This window comes from Lynx rufus, unplaced genomic scaffold (genome assembly GCF_022079265.1).
Source record: "Lynx rufus isolate CCGP_SWC_20201006 ecotype Redwood Valley unplaced genomic scaffold, mLynRuf1.p SCAF_5, whole genome shotgun sequence".
Classification (NCBI taxonomy): domain Eukaryota; kingdom Metazoa; phylum Chordata; class Mammalia; order Carnivora; family Felidae; genus Lynx; species Lynx rufus.
The window spans coordinates 146,585,058-146,609,294 of NW_025814867.1; the positions used below are offsets into that span (position 1 = coordinate 146,585,058).

Here is a 24,237-nt window from a genome sequence, read left to right on the forward strand (position 1 = left end):
CACTGACCTGATGAAGGGAGCGTGTTGGGGTCTGATAAAAACAAACAGGCAGACGCCCACCAACTGCTCAGAAGCCAGCAGCACATACTTGTTGTCTCTGGAGATGGTCTTCTGCAGTTCCACAGCCCAGAGCTTCTGGTTTGTTGTGCTACCAGAAAACATTACAAAGGGAATCTTTTTAAAAGATATGGACAAAATAGCCTATTTTACAAGACAACTGTCAATTACATCTTTATATACCCAAATTCAGTAATTCTACCAACAGTCCCGAAATCCACACCAACAATGACATCTTTATGTAAGCTGTTTTTGTTTCCTTTAAATAGAAAAACCTGAGATTTAGTCAAAAGATCGCCACACTTCCAAGTCTATTACTCTTTCACAAAGAAAACCTGAGCTTACTTATGAAACGACTGCTCACCATTTGAGTAATCTCAAGCTGTACTTTTTCCTCTATTACCTAGCTTCAACAATTATCAACATTTTGCCATTTTTTTCTTCCAACCTCCTCCCCCACTTTGTGTACGCGCGCGCGCATGCGTGAACCTGGAATATGTTAAACCAAATCCCAAGACACACGCCATTTCACCCATACATACTTCACTACACATCATCTAAAGTAATGGGCATTTTTATTTTCACATAATCACGATGCCATCATCACACAATTCCTTAACACTATCAGTTCGTATTTAAATTTCCCTAATTATCTAAAAAAATGTCTTCTCGTGGTTGATTTCTTTAAAAGAGGATCCATATAGGGCCCACACATTGCATTTGCTTGTTATATCTCTTGAATCTTTAATAGTCCCTCAACCCTCCCCACCTCATCCCCTTTCAAATACTATTTATTTTTTTAAAGAAGTTGGGCCATTTGCCGTAAAATGTTCAACAGTCTGGATTTGACGGATGTGTCTTCATAGTATCTTCACTTGTCCCTCTAACTCTCGTATTTACTTTACACTGGTTAATGCAGAAGCTTAAGAAACTCATTTAAATTTATTTATTTGTTTTGGCAAAAATAACCTCATGGTTAGTGCAGTCAGACTTGCATCAAAGCAGAAGTACATAATCTCTGTGCTGTGACACTGGATCCACTGTTCAGACTGTGACAGTCTAATCAACTTTTTTTTTTTTAAATGTTTATTTATTTTTGAGAGAGAGAGAGAGTGCAAATGGGGGAGGGGCAGAGAGAGAGAGGGAGACACAGAATCTGGAACAGGCTCCAGGCTCCTAGGTGTCAGCACAAAGCCTGACATGGGGCCTGAACTCACCAACTGTGAGATCATGACCCAAGCCGAAGTCGGACGCTTAACCAACTGAGCCATCCAGGTGCCCCTCTAATCAAGTCTTTATAATGAAAAGTCCCCCCGTTAATCCTTCTAAGGTTTTAGCATCTACCGATCACTGCCATTATTTCATCAGGGGTTGCATGATGTTGATGTTATAATTTCAGCATTCCATAGGCATTTGTAGTTAAGTTAGAATTCCTCTATAAAGAATTTTTCTCAACTATTTTCTCTGAAATACAGTTCATACAAAGAAGGTAGCGTAAATGCTGAAGTCTATAAATTTTCAGTGTAGTAAGTTTGAGCCTCCGAAGAACCCCCAAGAAACTCTAAAGGAGAGCCAAAGAGTGTCTCTCATAGTTCCAGGTCACACACACGATAAGTGGTAAGCCTGAACATGACACCACGCCCATTTATCTAATCTAACACTGCCATACCACCTCCAAAATACAAAGCCAGCACATGGATTCTCTACCTACCAGAATCCCCCCACCGCAACTCGGATTCTGAAAAGAGAATGATGGCTTTTCATCTCCTTATCCAGCTTACTTCTCAGGTCATCTTCTAGTGAACCCTACCCTGATCATTCATTCAAGCCACCCCCCAGCCCCATAACTCCACGTGCCTGATGCCCTCTACCTCTGTTTATTTCCCGGTCCATTTACCATCTTCTATCACACCACATACAAGCATACCTTGTCTTATTGTGATTCGCTTGCTTATGCTTCCCAGATAACTCTGTTTTTGACAGATTGAGGCTCTGTGGCAACCCTGTGTCAAGCAGGCCTATCAGTGTCATTTTTCCAACAGCACTTGCTTACTTCATGTCTCCATGTCACATTCTGATAATTCTAATAACGTTTCACACTTTTTCATTTTCATTATATTTGTTACAGTGATCTGTGGTCAATGATTATGACCAGCCGGAAGCTCATATGATGATTAGCATTTTTTAGCAGTGAAGAACTTTTACTTAAGATGTGTACATTGTCTGTTACACGTAATGTTATTATTGCACACTTAACAGACTACCGTATAGGGTAATCTTAACTTTTGTATGCACGGAGAAGCCAAAAAAGTCATTTGACTAGATTTATTGCCATATCTGCTTGACTGCAGTGGTCTGGAACTGAACCCACAGTATCTCCGAGGCATGCCGGTAATTTACATATTACAATTACTGTTTATCGTCTGTCTCTTCAGCTAGAATAGAAGGTTCATGAAGGTAGGGATTTTTGTTTTATTCATTAATGTATCTTTAGCACCTCGAGTAGGTGCTCAATAGATACTGGTTAAAGAAATGAATAATCACCAGTTTACTAAGGAATAATTTGATTAAACTCTAGACAGATAATCAATTGAACAATTTGGTACCAGGAACAGTAAGAGTATGCTCTATTTTAAAACCTGAATATGCATTTTCAGGAAAGAGATTCAAATCAGCAAAATGAATGCAGTTGCGTTTCTCTTCTACTTCCCTGAATGAATGTTATTTACTTAAAGCTAAGGAAAGGGGCGCCTGAGTGGCTCGGTCGGTTAAGCATCCGACCTTGGCTCATGAGGGTCGTGATTTCACAATTCGTGGGTTTGAGCCCCACGTCAGGCTCTGTGCTGACAGCTCAGAGCCTGGAACCTGCTTCAGATTCTGTGTCTCCCTCTCTCTCTCTGCTCCTCCCTGCTCACATGCTGTCTCTCTCTCAAAAATAAAGATTTAAAAAAAAATTAAAAAAATAAAGCTAAGGAAAAAAATGTCATTTGCAAGATTGATGACTATCTCATACTATTTCAGCTCATAATTTTACTCTGAAAATCTTTTTTAAAATGTCACAAAAGATGGGCAATTGCTCAACTTTAAAAGCAAGCATACTTTCTTAAAATAAAACACTTAAGCTTTAAGTTCCATTTAAGTAATTTGCATTTGTAATAAGGCTTCAGAACAGCAGTTCTCAAAGTGTGGTCTGGGAACACCTCTGGGACTCCCCCGAACCCATGAGGTCAAAACTATCTTTATAATACTAAGACCTTTTTTTGCCTTCTTCACGATGTGGATGGATATTTGCACGATGGTGCAAAAGTAACAATGAGTAAAATGGCGGACGACTTCACATGAATCCAGCACCCAACTGTACTAGGATGATTCATTAGTCTTTACCGCCATGTACTTGCAGTTAAAAAAAATGCCATTTCACATAAGAATATCTCTGTTGAAGCAGGAAATGTTATTAATCGTTTTCTAAATGTCATTAATCTGATCAAAGCTCAATCCTTAGTCATATCTGTGATGAACAGGAAATATGCACAAGGCCCATTCTGCTTCATATTGAAGTGTGATGTTTGGAGAAGCACTTGATTGTTTGAGCAGAGAGCTGAACTGCTACCGTTTTTCACGGAAAACCATTTTTATTTGAAAGGACTAATGACAAACAGACTATGGTTCTTCAGACTTGGGTTATCTGACAAACATTTTTTTAAATGAACCTGCCTTTTAAGGGAAACAACCAATAGTATTTATTTCCAATGATTACATTTGAGTTTTCAAGCAAAAATGAAAATTTTGGAAAATGTGTACCTGCTACTGAGAACTTAATAGCTTCCAAACATTTGAAGAATTTGCTGATGAGATCAGTAATGAGGCCAAACAATATCATGCATTGATATAACGAAATGTGCCAAGATTTGGAAGATCGACATAACTCAGTGAACTAATATTTTCAAAATGACCAATACATGATGTTTCAAAATCATGCAAGGATAAAAAAATAGACCAATGAATTCTTGTATAATAGAGCACAAATAGTTCATTGCTATGGTTTCAGATTCCATAAGGTTAGTCCAGATTCCTGAACTAACCTTTAAGGAACTGTTTGTGGAGCTTTGGTGTAGTATCAGAGAAGAAATCTCAAAAGGCTATAAAATTCTTTCCATTTCCAACTACGTTACTTATGTGATTTTCTTCATCTACTTCAAGCAAAACAACACATTGTAACTGACTAATACAGAAGTAGATGTGAGAATTCAGTTGTTTTAAGCCAGAAATGAAAAGATGTGCAAAACTACACTCAAAGCCAACCTTCTCAGGACACTTTTGTTTTGGAAAATAACTACTTTTCAGGAAAAAAATGTATTATTTATGCTAACATGTAATAGGCTTATTGTTTTTTAAAGAATTAAATGTTTTGAAATTTTCATTTTTAAATTTCTAATGTACTATCTAGAGATATAACCCACATGAACAAAAATTCTTTAAGATTTTCAACATTTTTAAGAGTGTAGAAAGATCCTAAGACCAGAGAGGTTGAGAATTCTATTTTACAGTTTAAAAAGCACCTTTACATATATTATCCCAATCTATCTTTGTAACAACTACTTAGTTATCTGCCTTCCATGTCCCTCAACTAGAAAATGACCTTACCGGCTTACCTTGCATTCACAATGTTTCCAGCATTCAACTCTACCATTTCTTCAAAACCAATTGCGAATATATCAGTTGGCTTACTTCTTTTATCTACAATTAAGCATCCAAGAAAAACTGTTAAAAATATAGCTTTAGTCAAACGGCACCCGCCCCCACCCAGTCCAACTAAGATCAATGCCAGACCTCATAAAGTCCATTTCTGTGTTTTATGTTTAACCAACTTCAAATTGTAGGCAAAACCAACGAATGGGACAAAATTACTTTAAATTTAGCTTCCATTCAGGCCTCCTAAGTTTTCTTCTTTAAGACTGTTATTTCTGAAGATCCTTAAGTCCTTTCAGAAATCGTTTTGAAAGAACTCTTGCTAAACTGCACATGGGCATCAGAGAAGCAAGCCACTTTGCAAAAGCTGAAGAGAATAAAAGGGGGAGTAAAGGGATTCTTCAGAAAAGGCACAAAGTGACTGAGAAATCATCTCCAATTAAAAGGTAACACACAGGAATTTTCACATTCAAATTTGAAAACTAGAGGCTTGACCTTTTTACTATGTCCTATGTGGAAGAATCCAAGAAAATTAAAAGAGATCCAGGGGTTAAGATGTACCCCTCTGTTCCAGCCATTAGCTCTCTCCTAATAGACAAGGACGAAAAGAGAACAGAAGCTACTTGAGATAAGCAGCCCAGGGGGACTTGGATGGCCAAGGACTCAGAAAGGAGAAGTAGCTAGAAAGGGCCTATAAATAGTATTAGACTGAGAAAAATAACAAAAATATTCATTGACTGCTATTACGTGCAAGGATTATACATGCATCAACTCATTTACCACGCACTTTAGAAGACAGATTATTTTTACCCTTTAGTACAGACAAGACACTGAGGCTTTGGAGAACCTAAGCAACTTGCCCAAATTCCCAGACAAGCCGCAGTGTGACCCAGTGATGCTGGAGCCAAACTGCCTGAGTTCAAATCCTGACTTGCCATTACCAACCAGGCTGCGTGAGCCTGGGCAGGTTGCCTCCCTTACTGTGACTCAGTTTCCTCATCTGTGGAATTGGAATAATAATAGTATCTGTGCAGTAGGTCTGTTACAGGAAATAAATGAATAGATGTAAAGTACTTAGAGAACTGTAGTGTTAGCTGCTACTCTAATATTATCACTACTACAACAACAACTATAATTTCAAGGTAGGTTCAATGTAAGTGAAAAAGATCGTTTCAATAAAAGTCTGGGGAAAACCTTAGGGTCTGAGATGTGACTGATTAGAGATAACTAAAAAAAGAAAATCTGCATCTCACATTTTTTCCTATGCACTTTTTTTTTTTTAAGTTTATTTATTTTTGAGAACGAGACAGAAGACAGCACTGACTGGGGAGAGCTCAACGTGGGCTCACAAACCATGAGATCATGACCCGGGCTGAAATCAAGAGTCAAGATGCTTAACTGACTGGGTCACCCAGGTACCCCTGCACTTCGCTTTTATTCATGATACATGCTAGATGTGTACTATTTTAGAAAGGAATTCAAAGTGACTTTAAAAAAAAGAAGAAGGCCCCACATTCATAATCCTAATTAAAATCTTAAAAGCATCATCAGCTCAGTGCTTGGTCCGGGCTGTTAAGAGCTTGGTGGCTGAATGACGACCAAGGTTTTATAAGGAAAAATCAGTACCGCTAAATTATCAAGTGCCAACACGTGTTACAACAAGTTTTGAAAGATTTTTCTTAATCTACCCTGAATATTTCTTATCTGTTTAGTTAAACAGAGAACTAGATTTGAAAAATGGAACGTATTAGGTTTAAAAAATTATCACTCACAAAATAAGCTTGCTGTGTGTCAGTTTAAAAGAATAAAAACAGAACTAGTTTTTCTTCCTTGTGTAGTTACCTTTAAAGGTCTGGCCTTCATACTTATAAAGCCAAGTTTCTTTTTGAGAGTAAGGCGTATTATGAAGTGTTACATTTGTTTGATAGATTAATAAATCACAGGATTTATTAGGTGAATCCCTGTTACAAAAAGCAAACCTTGAAACTCCTGGATGCCAGCTAACTTGGGCGCGTCAAGAAGCCAGTCGGTGAGCGTCTGATTCTTAAAAGCTATGCTGCGAAACTGCTTCCCACCATTCACGTTCCAGGTTCCAACACATACCCGAATTTTCTTGGGCTTTGAATACTTGTAGAAATTCTCACACATGCTCTTTAGTACTTTGGAAGATGCTAATCAAAAACAAAACACCACAGAGTTTTAGCTGTGGGAAACCACTTTTAGAAATCGATTTTTATACCTGAGAAACGAAGCAGGGCAAGTACAATTGGCAGCAGCAGCATAAACAAGCATAAGATACATGCACAGTCCAGCACGATGCAAGTAACCAAGACAATTTTTGAAAACAACGGGCACTTGATACAACAGCCGAAGTAAAAATTATTGCGGCAACATAAAGCATGCAGAACAGTTCTTTTTCCATGAAGGGGTACATCATCTTATAATGTACAAAACTAGAGATTATACATTTTTAGGGACATAGCAATTGACTTTCGTATAACTTTAGTTCGAAGGCTGGCGAAAATATAAATCTTATTTCCAAACAAAAAGATTTAAGAACATTTACATTTAAGCTTCTAACTACTGACAGGTGGTTTGAGAAGGAATGGCTCCCGGACAAAAATACTAATTATGGACGATAACGAGATGTCGGAGAGTGAAGTCACTATGAGATCCCTCCCAACTCACGCAGACAGAAGCCGAAGTCCGCAACAATGGCCTGCAAGGCCTGACACAATCCACATTGCCATTCTGCCCTCATCTGCTACCTCTTCCCTGTTCACTCACCGCTCAGCTGCTGACTCCCTGCTGTCTCCCTAAGATGCCAGCCTGCTCCCACAAGGCCTCTGCATGGACTGTTTCCAAAGCCAGAGACCTTCTTCCCTCACCTCCTCCCAGTGAGGCTTTTCCTGACCATCTTATTAGAATTTGCATTCTGTCCCTAACCTTCCATATCCTTTCCTCGTTTTATTTGTCTCTATAGCATTTGTCACCATTTACAAACTCTGTGTTTATTTACTTATCCTGTAACTGTCTGTCTCCCCTCTCAAGAACGGAAGCTCCTGAGGACAGAAATGGTGGTCTCTTTTGCTTACTACATTATCTCCAGTGTCTGGGACACAGTAGGTGCTCGACACATCACTGTTAAATGAATGCTCAATACATTTGGACCCTCAGTCTCTTACATGCATACTTTTTGACCACCATCTAGCTTCCTTCTCAATCACACTTCTCTTTGATTAAATTTTCAGCACTTAACATGGCTAGAACCTTAATAGGACCTCAATCTAAAAACAGAATAAACACTTACTTGGCAACTAACTGGCAAGAGGAAAAGGAAATCACAATGATTCTCACCTTTTAATACACGATTTGATTATTATTTATTGTTTTAGGGTACCAAGATACACAAGAGAATTAGAGTAAAAAGGCAGATTATGGTATCACAAGGAAAACAGTGTGACCCGTGAATCTCCTGAGGGAACTGCTGATGTGGATAAGGTCATGCCTGCTGTTCCCAGGAGCAGACACGCAGATTTGTAGCCCTCTTCCTATTTGATGTGACTACTCGTATAAGGTGTCAGGTGGTAATGAAAGCACATGGTTTGTTCTGGTCTGTTGGTGCGGTTAACTGGAAGCTGGCCGTACCTAAGGCATCATTCTCCATGACATGGTCTTTGTAAATGAAATCACTGCCACTGTTCCTACTATGAAAACAGCCTCTGTGATCCACTCTTTATCAAAATACAAGTTCTATCGTGATTTAACAGCCTAAAATACTCAGCAAGACAAATAATGAATTGTGTGAAAACATGCGGCCATGTTGTGTGAATTAAGTCAGATCAGTTTATAAATGGAATAAAAAGTTGTAAAAATTTTCTAGCTTATTCTTAACTGGTTGGCACCTCAATGTGCAGAAATGAGCCCGCGTTCAAACAGATGTCCATTCCCAAATGCCATATCGTTTCAGAAAATGGATTTCATTACATAACTCAAAATACATCCAAGTACCCTCCTCTTCCAAACTTCTCACAAAAATAACCAATAGTTTCTCAAAACGTTCAGAACAGTAACTAAGCAAAACAAATCTTAAGATACCAAATCTTCAGTAAAAGGAAGAAAAGATGTCTTTTTCGGATAAATTTCTGGCAAGAAATTTTGCCGTTGGGCCGTTTTTGTTCCTTTTGCCACATGTCCGTGTTTACGGACAAGTTCATAAACCTTGTCCAGAAAATGAAGGCATAGGATTCTTACGAATAGGAAAGGCAAGAAAAATAACGATCTTTAGGTCCGAATCACTTACTCTAACTTTGTTACCAATTTTGACGCTTTTTAAAAGAGTTCAGATCACATTTTAGTGCATGTCTTACAGTTACAGAAAATATTTCATCTACAGTATGAAAAAATAAGTCATTGTTTTTCAAATACTATGTGTGAGAAACACTGCTGATAGATATCACAGTTAGTACTCTGAAATTAATCCAAAATAGTCACACTGGGGTTTTTACCATTAACCTAGTAAAAGTAAGGTATAATACTAACAATGTGTGTTCATTGAAATATAAAGGTGAAATTAAAACTGGATGAGCTATATTTAATTAGAATTAAGCATTTACTAGAAGAAGACAGGCAGCATTATGTATTTTCTCCTAAACGAAGTACTTTGTTTTCTCAAACTTAAACATTTTTTTCTCAGATTCAAACAAGGTATTAATTTATCCGATGAGAAACTGAGGGCAAAATAAGAGAAAGTTTCCATGTATACGGCTTTGTCGATTTACAATATCAACTTCAGAAAAATAAAGACAAATTTGCTTTTATTTACAGATTGGTTTTCTATACTGTACCTGACTGTAATGTCTGTTCAGAAACTATGGATGCATCAAGAAGAAAACAAAGAATCATTAGTAAAACAACAAGTTACAATTAAAATCTAGAGTGTTATGACAATACATTCTAAGATGGCCTCGTTTTTTTCTTTTACAACAATTTGATTATTTTTTCTGAGGGCTATAAGACACCAGAGATTAAAAATAAGTGACAATACCTGATGCAAACCCTCTGCATCTATGAAAAATCCTACCGTGACTCAGTGATGTCCAGAGTGTCACAATCAGGAGGTCCTTGGCCTGTTTTTCAAGCTGCTCCTGTGTGTGTGTGTGTGTGTGTGTGTGTGTGCACCCACATACGTGTGAGAGAGAATATGAATCTAGAAACCCAAGGGGTTAGAGGGTATTGAACACATGAGGACCCTAATATACATCTTCTAGTATTCTTTCTGGGACTCGGCTGATTAAGTACAATCAGTTCAGTTGTAACAAAACATACACATTCCACAAAAATCACCATGCAGTGCAAAACCGTACAGATTCCCATAGCCACAGAGCTTATGGGGAAAATGGGGTTAGGGGACAACACTCCCAAATTTTAGCAGTGACACTCCAAAACAGATGGGACCCTAGTAAAAACAGTAGTACGGTTTCAGATGTTAAATGGCTTGAGGTGTCTGAATACTCCTTAAATATGGCACTTCGTCATGAAAAAGACCTGAAGTTTGCTTGTAGAAGTGGGCATGAGGAGAATGGCAGCTGACAAGTAAGCCGACCCTTTGAACACACGGGTTTGAACTGCACAGGCCCCTTATACGTGAATTCCTTTTTGGTAAATACAGTACTCCAAACATATTTTCTCTTCCTTAACACTTTACTTGACTGTAAGATTACAGTACATAATACACATAACATACAAATTATGTGTTAATCAACTGTTTATGTAAGTCTTCTGGTCTACAGGTTATTGGTAGGTAAGTTTTTGAGGAATTAGAAGCTATACATGGATTTTTGACTGTGGGGGGGGTGGTGAGTGTCCCTGCCCCTGTGTTGTTCCAGGGTCAACTGTAGTTGTGAATGATGGAAGAAGGGTCTTCTGGAATTGGGATGGAAATTTGTAACACCAGGTGTGAACGGGTCTGTCTCATAACACATCTGGTGAATGGAAGCAGAGAAAGGTTTGAAGTGTATGCACATGTGTGTGCGTGTTTTGTGTATTTCTACCCGTCTCAGTTTTGCCGGGTGAGACCATGCATAAAGGAATGCAGAACTGGCATTATGCTCAAAATGTTCCCTAACAGAGCGTCCACGGTGGAACAAATTCCCATTCTCAGAACAAGCATTAGAGCAGAACTGACTGTACTTTTTTTTAGGCGCTTTTGACACACAGTAACATGTGCAGGCAACTAAAAAAACTGATAATCAGGTTTGGGAATTCTTAAGCTCCTCGCTTCTCCTTTTCTTTCCTTCAGTTGCTTACTTTCAACTGTTGCTTAGCAATGCCTCCATATCAAAGAAGGCATAGGTGGAAGGAAGTGGCAAGATGCAAATCAGCCAAGTCTCTAGTGCTGGGAGCCAGGAAGAAAGCCTGAAGTTAAAAGTGGTAGCTAAGATCAGACTTTGTTTTTTTAGAGCTCTAGTAGGCCTCAGTCCCCGGGGCCTAGATCCCCGAGGAGCCAACTGTACCCAACTACCCACAGCACCATGCACAATTCTGAAAGAATCCACGATAACCTAGTTGACCAAGTAATTATCCAAGAATACATTATTTGATGAGGAACAATTTCTCTTAACACGCACAGGGAAACTGTAAGGTTTGGTTGGGGATAACAGAAGTAAAAATGTTCAGAGTGCTAAAAAAAAAAAGTGAAGACAGAAAAAATACGGAATTAAGGAAGTCAATTCATTAAGTTCTACAGTGCATGTTGAGTTTTCCCATGATGATGCTAAATACACACACACTGACAGGAGCTCAACTTCTTTGGATTTTAATAAAAGACTCAGAGAAAGTTAAAAAGCCACCTTGAAAGCCATATATTTATGTCTCATATTAAATAGTGTCTAAAAATAAGCAATATTCTAAATTATTATCTAATATGATTTAATGCTCATTCAAACAATAGCAAGGTAAGGGAAGACCAAGTTATAGAAATTTGGGGTTGGAAATTAGCAAAATCACTAATACAGGCACTGTTTTTCTGAATAAAGCAACTGTTGTCTACATAACTAGGTAGTGAATGCTCTATTCAAAGCACTAGCTGAATATTCTATGAAATCCTGCCTTGCATGGGCCTCATTTTACAGCTTAGTAATACCACTGATGATAAAAACATTTCCAAAGAGATGAACTTCCTTTAGAGAATGCAATTTTTAAAAATTACATCGATGGAAATTCCTCCACAAACTGTTTTAATCAACTTGATCTAAAAAATGTTTATGTAAATAAATTTACAGTTACTCCTTGGACTATTAGAAGGGATATAAATAACATAAAGTAATCAAAATACAAAGTACGCATACCGCGCAAACTTCCGGTAGTTAAAAGTGCTCGAGCTTTGTCAGCTAAGTCACTATTTAGAGTATTTCCCAGTAGTAAAACATCTATGGCCTCTTGCTTGGAGCTGTCAAAGAAGTTATTCTGAATCGTTCTAGTAACAGAACGAGCACCATCTTTTAACTTTCCAGCCTGTTGGGGAAGAAAAGAGCATGGATTTTTGTTCCAAATATTGTTGATTTTATTCAGTAGGCATTTTGAAAGTTTAAATCAGTTTTATCTGACCTCACTGCAATAAAAAGGACCTAATCATTCTACTTTGAGTATCAAATCATCATATCAAAATGGCTCAAGATGCCTTTGTTTCTTTTCCTTCTGGATAACAGTTCTGCACAAAAACGTGGAAAAAGCTCAGTACCACAAACGCATTCACTAATGACATCAAGAGCAGTAAATGTCTAACGTTGCTTACTAGAAGGGAAATGAAGTGACATGTACTTACTTAAAACAAGAAAATTACTTCCTACATTGTAACCTATAGCACTAAGGATGGGACTGGGGGTGGGGGGGCCGCAGGGGAGATCAAGGAGGATGCGGTCCACTCACATGCTCTTAGAAAAACTTCCAAGTACTTCGACAGTAGAAAAATAACGTGTAGAAAAATAAGACTGGAATCGCTCCTCAATAACTTATACTAGTAGTTAAAACTAAAACTGAACCTAAGAATGAAGGGTTGGCCTAAAAAGAAATTTATAATTATAGTTCATAAATAAATACTAAATGTGAACTACAGTTCGTATATCTTAGCTCATTTTATTGCCGATGTAAATACAAATCATAAAAATAATAAACTCAGGCCAATTCCTCCAGTGAGTTGATTATAACTTCTTTTTTAGTATCGCTGACACACAACGTTACGTTAGTTTGTGTCGCACACCACAGTGATTAAGATAACTCTATAAATTGAGCTGTGCTCACCACCAGTGTAGCTAACCATCTGTCACCACGCAACACTACACTACTGCAATACGATTGACTATATTCCCTATGCTGTGCCTTTCATTCCTGTGACGTATTCCCATAACCGGAAGCCTGCATTTCCTGATCGTAACTTTTAATGAACATATAGTTTACTTAGGCATGTTAGTTACCATGAAGATTTCTTTTGATCTTACAGATTTGGGTGACTGTTGAAAAAACAAAACAAAACACCAAACTCTGGCCTTTAAAAAAAACCCTTTCATTTGCAATATGTAATTTTCATCCCTTATAGAAGTGACAGTAATTTGAAAATTAAAATGTTATTTTCTTCCATGTGATGACACATACAAATGACAGTATTTGAAAAGACACTCACCATTCACATTATCAGGCAATTAACCAAAAGGAACCCAGAGAAAGGAAAAGAAAGAGCAGTTCAGATGTTAGATTTTAGTTCAGTTCAGACTAGTATATTTAATACATGAGAATTCGCATCTATTAGTTAGAGACACATGACCACTGAAAATATACATAACCTCTGTATACATACTGTCTTGGCTGCTGCAGAAACAAAAAGGAAGAGCATTAAAGAATATTTTAAGCAGCTCTTGTAGAGAATCGAGTTTTAACAGTAAGAATTATATTCTCTTTTTTAAAGGAGTACTAAAGGAGGTTTAACAATTTCAGGTTTTCAAAAAGAGGGACCATTTAAGAAGTAAATCTTTGTCAATGTCAACAAAATCATTTGTGACAGGTAAGGCCAATAACTGAACAGAGACAGACATGGCATTTTAGGAGATGCAGAAGAGGAGGAAGGTTTGGAAAAAAAGACTTAGAGATGATGAGTGGTCTTCAAAGAATTTCAGCTGCTGTACTGTAGGGGTGGCAGAATTATAAAAATGGCAAATGCCCTTATTTTCTATTCCTGAGGTAATCTGAAGAATTGTAGAGACTTAAAATGTTAATAAAATCCAACTGAAAACAGGAGCCTTAAAAAGTCACTATTTAAGTATATAAAATAATGAAAAGTATCTCGAGTGTGTTTCCAAAGTCTCTTAATAAGTGCCAAACACTAGAGTAGGAAGCAGTCTATTGATAATGCCAGATATTAAAAAGCAATGAGGAGGCACAGAATTATGAGGAAGCCCATCTCGCACACTTCTGTACATTGTGACAGCCTCCTTTTCAAGGTAAGATAAGTACAAGAATGAAAACTCAATAATCAAGCCCTAAAGGTACTGGGCTCATAGTAAGTGTGGCATAAATCGTCCACCGATTTATTCATCCCACCAGTATTTGTCACAATCCTATTAAATGGTAGGCACTATATCAAGTGCTGGGAACACAAAGCCAAATGACAGAGGACCCCTTATTAGGAGGACTAGGACTTTTAAAAATTTTATAATCAAAACAAACAACATAAAAAGTGAAACAGATACGTAAGGAGAAATCATGAAAAAAAATGTAAGCAATACATATGTAGGCCTAACGGATTATCACCAAATGACTACGTCATACGTAAGACCCCTCAAGCTGAGGGACGTTACTCTCTTCTACCCAATCATTAGTATCTGCTACAGAAGGAGAGGACACGGAAGGATAATAAAACAGAACTGGAAGCAGATACCTATAAAAGCCCAACTGTTAATTTAAAAAGAGACCATTTAAAAGTGTCATTGAAAGGAAAATGAGGCTCTTTCGTCATGTCAGGAGAAACCTAGCTCTACCTTCGCCTTTCCTTCGAGGGCTCCAGTGCCCGCGTATATCTTACTGATCGAATCACCATTCACGGACCACATTGACCGGAAAACTTCCAGAAAGCGAGTCACCAGCTGAGGCTTTTCGGCTAAGCCAAGAGCTTCCAATTGTTTAGCTAGCATCTAAAACAGCAAAAGAGAAACTTCTGTAAGTATGTTAATACATTAACTGTGATGAGACTTTTCAAGAACGACAAGGCTCAAACCAAAGTTTGCATTTTATAGGGCCATGTGGGACTGGATTTTGAAAACCTACCAATTTACGAGACTAACTGTGTTCTGTCCCACCATTTCAGTTTGTCACTGAATCTTACAAGTGTCTTAATATTCCCTTGTAGTAATTAACAACTTCTTTCTGGTTAAATGATGAAATTAACCTTATTAAAATGTCTCTGTAAATGCCTCTGTAAAATGTCTCTGTAAAATGCCACACTTATATGAGCCCAGTACCTTTAGGGCTTGATTATTGAGTTTTTATTCTTGTACTTATCTTACCTTGAAAAGGAGGCTGTCACAATGTACAGAAGTGTGAGAGATGGACTGATTGTTCACTTTTATTCAACAGCATGCAATAAAGCACAGGGAAAAAAATCTGGCTAGGTTATTTAAATATAGAGGGAATTAATTTAATTTTTTGATTGGGTACTACACGTGTGGGTAATTAAAATCAAGAGATTATGAGAAAAGTAGAGTTGCTCCTGAACTGTCACAAAAACAAATAAATTAGTCCTGTTTCTGAATAAAGTCATGGCAGTTTTTCATGTATAAAATCTATATTGGTAATGTATATTACAATGTATATTGTATATACATTGTATGTACAATGTATATTACAATATTACAATATACAATGTATATTGCAAGAATGCAAGGTCTTCAGGCTGCCCCAATTCCTTTATGGATAATAATAAATGTCTCTGGAAGAGTCACTGGTTTTTACTCTGACTGAACTTTGGCTTTGAAATTTGGCAGTCAGAGCAAGGTATAGTCCTTACGCAGTCTATTTGTCTTATTTGGAAGCCAGTCATATTCTATGCCTTGCATTTTTACTTAATTCCTTGCCATTTGTGTTTTATCTGCAAGTATTATGATTATCCATATTTAAATTTTTTTTTTTCAATGTTTATTTTTGGGACAGAGAGAGACAGAGCATGAACGGGGGAGGGGCAGAGAGAGAGGGAGACACAGAATCGGAAACAGGCTCCAGGCTCTGAGCCATCAGCCCAGAGCCTGACGCGGGGCTCGAACTCACGGACCGCGAGATCGTGACCTGGCTGAAGTCGGACGCTTAACCGACTGCGCCACCCAGGCGCCCCTGATTATCCATATTTAGAGAGGGATCAAAAACTAAAATAATATAAACACTAAACTAGGTTCATTTGATTACCTGGAGATTTGCACCAGAGGTGCTCTTGGCTTGCATGAAGAATAAACCAAAATTAGCCCCTAGGACTTATTTTATCATTTATAGTTCCCTCTTTTCAAGGAATTTGGCAAAACTAGTCTTCGCCCTGGTTCGGCTTTGCCTACTTTAGCAGTACATTTTGTAAACAGTCAACCAATTGCTACATATGAGGGAGCTCTCTCACACCTAACTACCAACAGTGGATAGCTGGCTAAGTCAGATTCTGAGAACTAACACTTGTTATACTTCAAGTAAAGACTTTCAAACATTTCCATAAGTTCACTCTCAGAATCTAAAGAAACGTATTCAGCCACTTAAAAACACAACTCAAAACAAACCCAAGCCATGCGATTAATGTCAAGTGACCAACTGTCTGCTTTCACTTTTCTTGTCTCTGTCATATTTTCTACATAAATTATAATCATAAGTCTCAATGACAGAATTTTAAAGAGGCAAAACGGTAGAACCTATTTAGCTACATGAACAGAACTGTAGCTACACTTCTGTAGCAGAGAATTCTACACACTACCCTTTCATTTTGAGACAGAAAGAACCCCAGCTGCAGAGTAGCTAATGAGCCAATGTCCTGGCCAAATTTAAGATCATTCACCGGAGGAAATAAGAACGTGTTGTTTCCTACTCCTGTTTTTATAGTATTTGAGAACTATGCTAAGTTCCTATGACACCAAATGAAGACCCACCACAGCCTAATGACCCCCGCTCCTGCATAACAGGAAAGACCTAGAAAGCTCAGCATTGCTGCTTTGTCATACAGGGAGACTATGTCTATATTAGACTGAATTTATGGATAGATGGCAGAGAAAAACACTTTTAAACAAAGACTTCGTTAGAGAAGCTGAATCTCATGCACTCTCACTCCCACTAATAACCATCCATCCTGTTTGCAGCTACTGATTTGAAAACACTGTAGAAACTGCATCGGGTTACCGACGGTCAAAAATCTAATCCCACAGAATGTGAAAACAGATCCTCACCAATTGTGAAGAAATTACACGAAGAATAAAGGCCGATATAAATTATGTGTGTGTGTGTGTGTGTGTGTGTATACAATTTTTAAATTGTACTAAAGCAGACAATAAGCAATATATATATAATTTTTTTCCTTTCCAAAAGGCAAAAGAAGCAATTGTTGGAAGAGTATACATAGCAGTTTTTCAACAGAAAGCTAAGGAACAATACAGGGAAACATCAGCTACCTGAAAAGAGTGTTTGGAACAGGTAAAGGAAATATTTAAATGAAAAGGAATGGGGGGGGGGGGAGTTAAAAACATACGAGAAGTAAAAAAATGCCTTTAATGAAGTATAATTTCATTTTATGAAAAGTAACTAATGAGAAACATATATATTACAAAAGCACTGAATGAGGCATTTGATGCAAGTCACATACATACATTACAACTTATTATTATTATTATTATTATTTACCTCTAAGCCAAGGAATGCCTGCACACTATTTGTTCTATCCAGACAATCCAAGCAGTTTGTTCGAACTGTGCCACTCTGGCATCTGCAACAAATTCAGTAAAGTGTAACAGCTAGTATGAAACAAAAATAATAAAGCTAAAACAAAATAAGGAAAATCAAGGTGATCACCAAAATACGGCATCCACTTTCTACCCCTTTTTATTACTACAATTTTCAAACATCCAAAAAAGATGAAAGAATTTTACAGCAAACATCCACATACCCACCATCTAGATTCTACAACTGTTAAACATTCTGTCATATACTCTTTATCACCATCTATTTATCCATGCCCACTTATTTCTAATTAGGCCCGTAGTCAGGGGCTAAACATACATTCAGATTTATAACCGCAGGGCTCTTTGCACATAAAAGATGATCAAATATATATGGTAGAAATTTTAAAAACCTAAGATCTGTTAGCTCCACCAACCTACACAGATTCTATGGCATTGATACTAAATTTCGCACAAAGTCGAAAACTAAAAATCGGAGCTTTGTTCACTAAAGTTTACTTCATCCTATACTCTGAACTTCATTTTTTCAATACTTCCTTTCCTCCCCTACTTCATTATCAAAAGCTGAAGACTGAAATTGTGCTAAAGCAGACAATAAGCAATGTCTTTTACTTCTATTTGCATACAATAGTCCTTACTGAGGTCAAGACATAGTAAAATATTAGTTCTAAGAGAGAGGCAGAATAGTCTCCTAGATAACAGCATGAGAGCTGGAGCCAGGTAAATCCTCGCTCTAACACTTTTTAGCTATGCGATCTGGGGCAAATTAGAGCCTATGCCTCAATCTCCCCAAACGAAAATGGGGACAATAGAACTTCTTCCTACGACTGCTGTTACAGATACATGTACAGACTGAGTATACTGCCTGGCTCATTAGATGTGCCCAATAATAGAAGGTATTATTATTACCTATTCAGTTCTAAAGAAAGAAAAACAAGCCTAAAATCAAGTATAATAAAGATATTTTACTTAATTATAAACTTTGATATAAAAAAAAGTAATTCAAGAGTTCTGCGTTAAGAATAATTTTTAAAATATAGCAAAGTTCCAACTCAAAGAAAAGAGAAACAGCAGTCAAACCTTTGAACTTCACTTCCATTGAAATAAAAAAATCCATAATCTACAAACTTTTGGACTTGAGGTTTAAGAACACTATGTAATTTTTCTGCCTTTCCTCCTTTAACCATTTGATGATAGTCAAAATTCACCATCTGGATGTCAGCAGCATGTTCAGAAGCTTTCAAATGACTCTGAAAGTAAAAAGGCAAATACTCATCTAAATGTTAACTAAATATGATCTTATCAAGTAATGTTAGAATGGAACCTTGCATTTTAAATTTAAACCTCAGCATGGTCCCGTGAAATCTCACTGATCTCACACAAAGCTCTGGTTGACACTGGCAGTAAAATGGAAAATTACTTGATGGTATCCAATAACATCTTTTTCGTGAAACCTCGCATACTGTCCCAGAGAGATCAGGTGACATAATTAACATCAGAGAACTTAAATAATGTTCTCATCTGGTTCAGAAAATTAAAATTATTTCTAACCACCAATGCTTCATTTTTTACACATTTAATAACTGTACCTGTTACAGAATCTCAAAATAAAGTAACTGATTTAAGACAGAACCTATTAAGAACCAAAAAATTCACGTTTTTATACTCACACTGAAATGTTTTAAAAGTCATTCTCTAAAGCATAATCTGTTTATTAACAATATTTATTTCACAAGCATCACACAAAACAGTCAAACAAGTTACTTTCTGGACTTCATTAGACTGAACTTCAGAAAATGTTCTCTGTTTTGTTTAATTTAGGCTTATCATCTTATGGAACACCATCACTGCTATTAATTCATTGTTGCTTTAATAATAAGCATTGATGAAGAATACTTTTTCTTTAGAAGTTGGGCATATATCATTTGGGTTCATCTTTACTCGCAGTTCTCGAGCTTTCTCTCATCGATACGAGAAGGGATGGTCTTACGTGCAGTATTCACCGTATCATAGGTTTCAAGCCATGACTATGGTTTCTAGGAAACAGGCAGAGGCAATGCGTGGATGGAGAAGGAAACCGTCCGGTGTCTTTTTACCAGTGACAGATGAACACTTTTCAGAGGGGAAGACATTCTTCTGCTTTTCCACAAGATAAATAAGTAACATTTCAGAAAACAGAGTCAACTGCTTTGGAAGCTTTCCCTAATCCTAATGTCAGCAACATTACACAAAACTGTTTCTTGGTAGCCCAAAGAGTTAATGGTTCCAACAGGTACCCAACCTTTTCCTAGGAAGTAAGTTCATTATTGCGCTACATAATTTTTTAGTATCATTCTAGGTGTCCACGGAACAGAAGAAAAGTTGATCATGCCTACCTGGAAAGCCTTACTTAGCATATGTTCACCTTCCTTAGATCCAAGCAAATTTACTATTATTTGTTTACCATATAAGCTTTTAAGCGTTCTAAAATGCCTGTTAAAAGAAAGAAAGAAGTATGTGTCAAGTGGTAGTCGGAATTTTTCCCCCAACAAACAGAAATCCATTAAACAGAACCTACAGGGCAGTATTCTACACCTCTACAACTGGCAACACTGGATAGATTCATTCCACAAATCCGTTCCTCTCAAAACTCTGAATTTATGAAGCTTCAGGTAAGGCCCTTTCCTGGCTGACTCCTCAAAGCTGAGACTTCCGTCTGCGCTGGGGCTGCCGGACCCGCCCAGCCCCCTCTCCCCTCTGGGAGGCTGGTGCCAGACAAGCTCGGAGAACGCAGGCCATCCAGCTCGGGAGGGCAGCTAGGGCAGAGGGCTGCTCCTCATGTGAGGACAAAGCACGCTCCGTGGGCACTAGAGAGACCTCCCTAACCATTCTAGTCTTAAGAAAAACAGGCCAGCTCGGGAGGGCAGCTAGGGCAGAGGGCTGCTCCTCATGTGAGGACAAAGCACGCTCCGTGGGCACTAGAGAGACCTCCCTAACCATTCTAGTCTTAAGAAAAACAGGCCCCAAATAGGAGGTGTTTTTTGTTTGTTCCTTTCTCTCCAGCTTCTAACCATTCCAGGGGTTACAGAGCAATGCGTTCCCAAGGAAATGTAACATGAGCCACAGATATAATTTTAAATTTTCTAGAAGGTACATTAAGAAAAGCAAAAATAAACAATGAAATGAATTTCTATATTTTATTTAACCCAATACAGTCAAAATATCATTTCAACATGTACTATAAAACAAATATTAATAAGATATTTTACCTTTTATTTTGCACTAACTCTCTGACATCCAGTGTACATGTTACACTTACAGTACATCTCAACTTGGACCAGTCACGTTTTAAGTGCTCAGTAGCTATATGAGAATAGTGGCTACCTTATTAGACAGCATATCCCGACAGGTTGTTTTCAGACCAAGAGATGAAGACCCACAACCTAGTGCTACCAACCCCCAAAGTCATAATACTAGGTATCACCTTCTTCTGATTAAATTAGAAGTCAGAAGAAATTTTACTTAGGGCCAAAACAAGCAGAAACGAATCGGTAAATACAATAACTAGTTCGCTGCTTACCGATACCAAAACTGAGAGCATTAGGTAAAAATAATCAGTCTTACCTGTCAAAAGCAGGTGCATTGGCTTCAAATCCCCTTGACATACGAACACGATGAGATCCCACCTACAGCGAGAGAAATACATGTAATCATACCAAAAGCTGACATGGAGACAAAAGAAATATCATTGTTTATAATATGTGATAATTCATTTGCTGAACACATAATACTGCATTGGATAACTGATGTTCATTCATATTATGGTTTAAAAGAAAAACAAGTTCAATGGGTTTCCTTTCCCTTTATTTTTAAAAACATGACCTCGTAAAAAAAGGACAGAAGTTATAAGACACCATTATGAAAACTCATCAACTAACAGGAATTTTTACTTATGAAAGATACTTCTAAGAGGTCTTTCATATACATTACCTTGTTTTAAGCTCAAACTACACGTCCTGTGTAAGTGAACACAGTACTGCCACTTGGGCAATAAAAAAGCTGAAATGCAGACTAGTGATAACCTGCCCCCTTAGGTCAACAGAACTAATTCCAAAAAAGATTCATATGAGGATTTAGGTCCCCTGAACTTGATTCCTACTCTTCCAAGCTGCCTACAAGTACGAGGTCCACATATTTTTTTCTTTGTTACGCTAAATGCTCTATTCACTCCTCTTTCATCCAAAGATCCAACCAATTCAAAACACTGTTTCTGGAAAACAGACTTTCTAAGTCAATCTCACAGTCACACACATAGAATCAGAAAATATGGGTGAAGAGAACTGAACAAGATGGAAAATATCTACCTTTCCGTTTTGTTACAGTTTTTCTTTTCTCACATAGGAGAGTAGCAGAAAGGTGAGACAAAATTAAGAAAGAAATAAGAGGGGCGCCTGGGTGGCTCAGTCCAGTTAAGCGCCAGACTCTTGATCTCCGCTCAGGTCATGATCTCATGGTTCCTGAGAGCAAGCCGTCCGGGGCTCTGTGCTGACAACATGGAGTCCACTTGGGATTCTCTCTTCCCACCTCTCTCGCGGATGCTCCCTTTCCCTCTTTCTCTCTCTCTCAAAATAAATATTTTGAAAAAAAGAAAAAGGAAGGAAGGAAGGAAGGAAGGAAGGAAGGAAGGAAGGAAGGAAGGAAAGAAGGAAAGAAAGAAAGAAATGCCAAGAAAGAAAGAAAGAAAGAAAGAGAAAGAAAGAGAAAGAAAGAAAGAGAAAGAAAGAAAGAAAGAAAGAAAGAAAGAAAGAAAGAAAGAAAGAAAGAAAGAAATGCCAAGAAGATATATAACGGTGATACCAGATTATTTCCCTGAACTTCACTTTGCAACATTTCCCCCTGAGGTCTTGGGATCAAAGTTTCCCCAGAATTCATTCTCCCTGATCTGAACACAGTGACTTTAAGGCGGGCCTGAGAAGAGGGCTACCAAATCAGTCATACAGTTCGACACATAAAATCAGAAAATAAGCTCTAACATGCTCATCCAATTCGAAAATTAACAGTATTATGATTCATTAAACATGCTTCTGTCCTGATAAGTGAGACAGCCCAGTAACTCTCCTGATAATCAGTATTCTCTCTTTAATGTTTCTTCCTTTCAATAAGAAAGTGATTAGCTTAATGTCACATCTATATTCAATTTCACTTTATAGCGCTTAATAGTCTTTACAAAATTTAAAAATTTTGTGTACCACAAGACATTAAGCATTCTAGACTGAAGAAAACTCAGCAGAAGTCAATACCTTTTCTTTGGAGTTTTCTCAGGTAATTGCCTATACCTCTATAAAAGTCCAAGACTTTGCATTATGCTTACTGATTATTATTTATCTTGAACAGTATGGCCAACTGTCAAGAAGGTAAAAAAAAAAAAAAAAGAATGGAAGTTCTGTTTTTCTTTTTTTTTTTTTATTTAAAAAAAATTTTTTTTTTTCAATGTTTATTTTTTTGGGGGACAGAGAGAGACAGAGCATGAACGGGCGAGGGGCAGAGAGAGAGGGAGACACAGAATCGGAAACAGGCTCCAGGCTCTGAGCCATCAGCCCAGAGCCCGACGCGGGGCTTGAACCCACGGACCGCGAGATCGTGACCTGGCTGAAGTCGGACGCTTAACCGACTGCGCCACCCAGGCGCCCCGGAAGTTCTGTTTTTCAAGCAATGGCTGTGCTTTTTCCCCCCACTGCCCTGCTCTTCAACACATATTATATAACCAGTTATATATCATAACTCTTAGGGTAATATGCTGGGTCAACTTGACTGGTTTTATCACTCAGTTAGGCTTTAAGACAACTGCCTAAAAAAATTCTATAGTCAAGGAGCTCTTACATCAATTGCCATGAAAGTAGTACTCTAGAAAGTTTTAAGGCTTTAAACAATCATAAATTTATAAAAAGTTGTACCAGAGATCATTTTTAACAACCATTTAACCGGGTGGTATGGAGCATCATTTTCCATCAATATTATTGCTTCACGTTCACATATTTCTAAGACTTCAATTCAACCAAGAATTGAGTGTGCAACGCTACCCTAGACATAGATCTGATGATGCTTGCCATCTTCTAAGACCAAGGTAAGCTACAACATAATGTCAGAGTAACAGTATGAAGTGTATATGTGAAATAACTTCAGAGAAAGGAAGTCATAAGTAAAATGAATGAGTTGCCACCCCTTAACATATCATTCTTACCCATGTAGCACATTATGGCAACTCTTCTAATTCCTCAAACAGATTCGTATTGACATTTGCCTTTTCCACAAAAGGCCTGACTCCCCAGATTGTAAGCTCTCTCTGAAGCACCAATATAATCTTCGAATCTCTCACAGTACACGACAGTGTATGCCCAGTATAAAATAATATACATTGGAGGGACTTAAGTATTTAAGGAACAGATCAGTGTGGAGGAGTAACTGAATCCACTCAATGAGATCTGAGTTGGCCATACTGAAGGAAACACCTTAATTTGGGGGGCAGAGGATACCTGTTAGAAAA

The 24,237-nt window shown here is 37.7% G+C and overlaps 1 protein-coding gene across 7 annotated transcripts in view; it reads right to left on the bottom strand.

Annotated features, from left to right (window-relative positions):
- SYNJ1 (synaptojanin 1) overlaps positions 1 to 24,237 on the bottom strand; it is a 91,125-nt gene that overhangs the window by 32,949 nt on the left and 33,939 nt on the right. For 4 of the 7 annotated variants that reach the window (XM_047099791.1, XM_047099792.1, XM_047099787.1 and 1 more), the window contains exons 7-16: positions 21,318 to 21,379; positions 20,090 to 20,186; positions 18,795 to 18,964; positions 17,659 to 17,740; positions 14,778 to 14,930; positions 12,096 to 12,261; positions 9,594 to 9,617; positions 6,726 to 6,917; positions 4,710 to 4,794; positions 8 to 148 (exon numbers count right to left, since the gene is read on the bottom strand). In XM_047099791.1, the coding sequence (XP_046955747.1) occupies positions 8 to 148; positions 4,710 to 4,794; positions 6,726 to 6,917; positions 9,594 to 9,617; positions 12,096 to 12,261; positions 14,778 to 14,930; positions 17,659 to 17,740; positions 18,795 to 18,964; positions 20,090 to 20,186; positions 21,318 to 21,379 (1,172 nt within the window). The remainder of the gene's footprint in view (positions 1 to 7; positions 149 to 4,709; positions 4,795 to 6,725; positions 6,918 to 9,593; positions 9,618 to 12,095; positions 12,262 to 14,777; positions 14,931 to 17,658; positions 17,741 to 18,794; positions 18,965 to 20,089; positions 20,187 to 21,317; positions 21,380 to 24,237) is intronic. The other 3 variants (XM_047099788.1, XM_047099786.1, XM_047099790.1) reach the window with 2 other exon arrangements.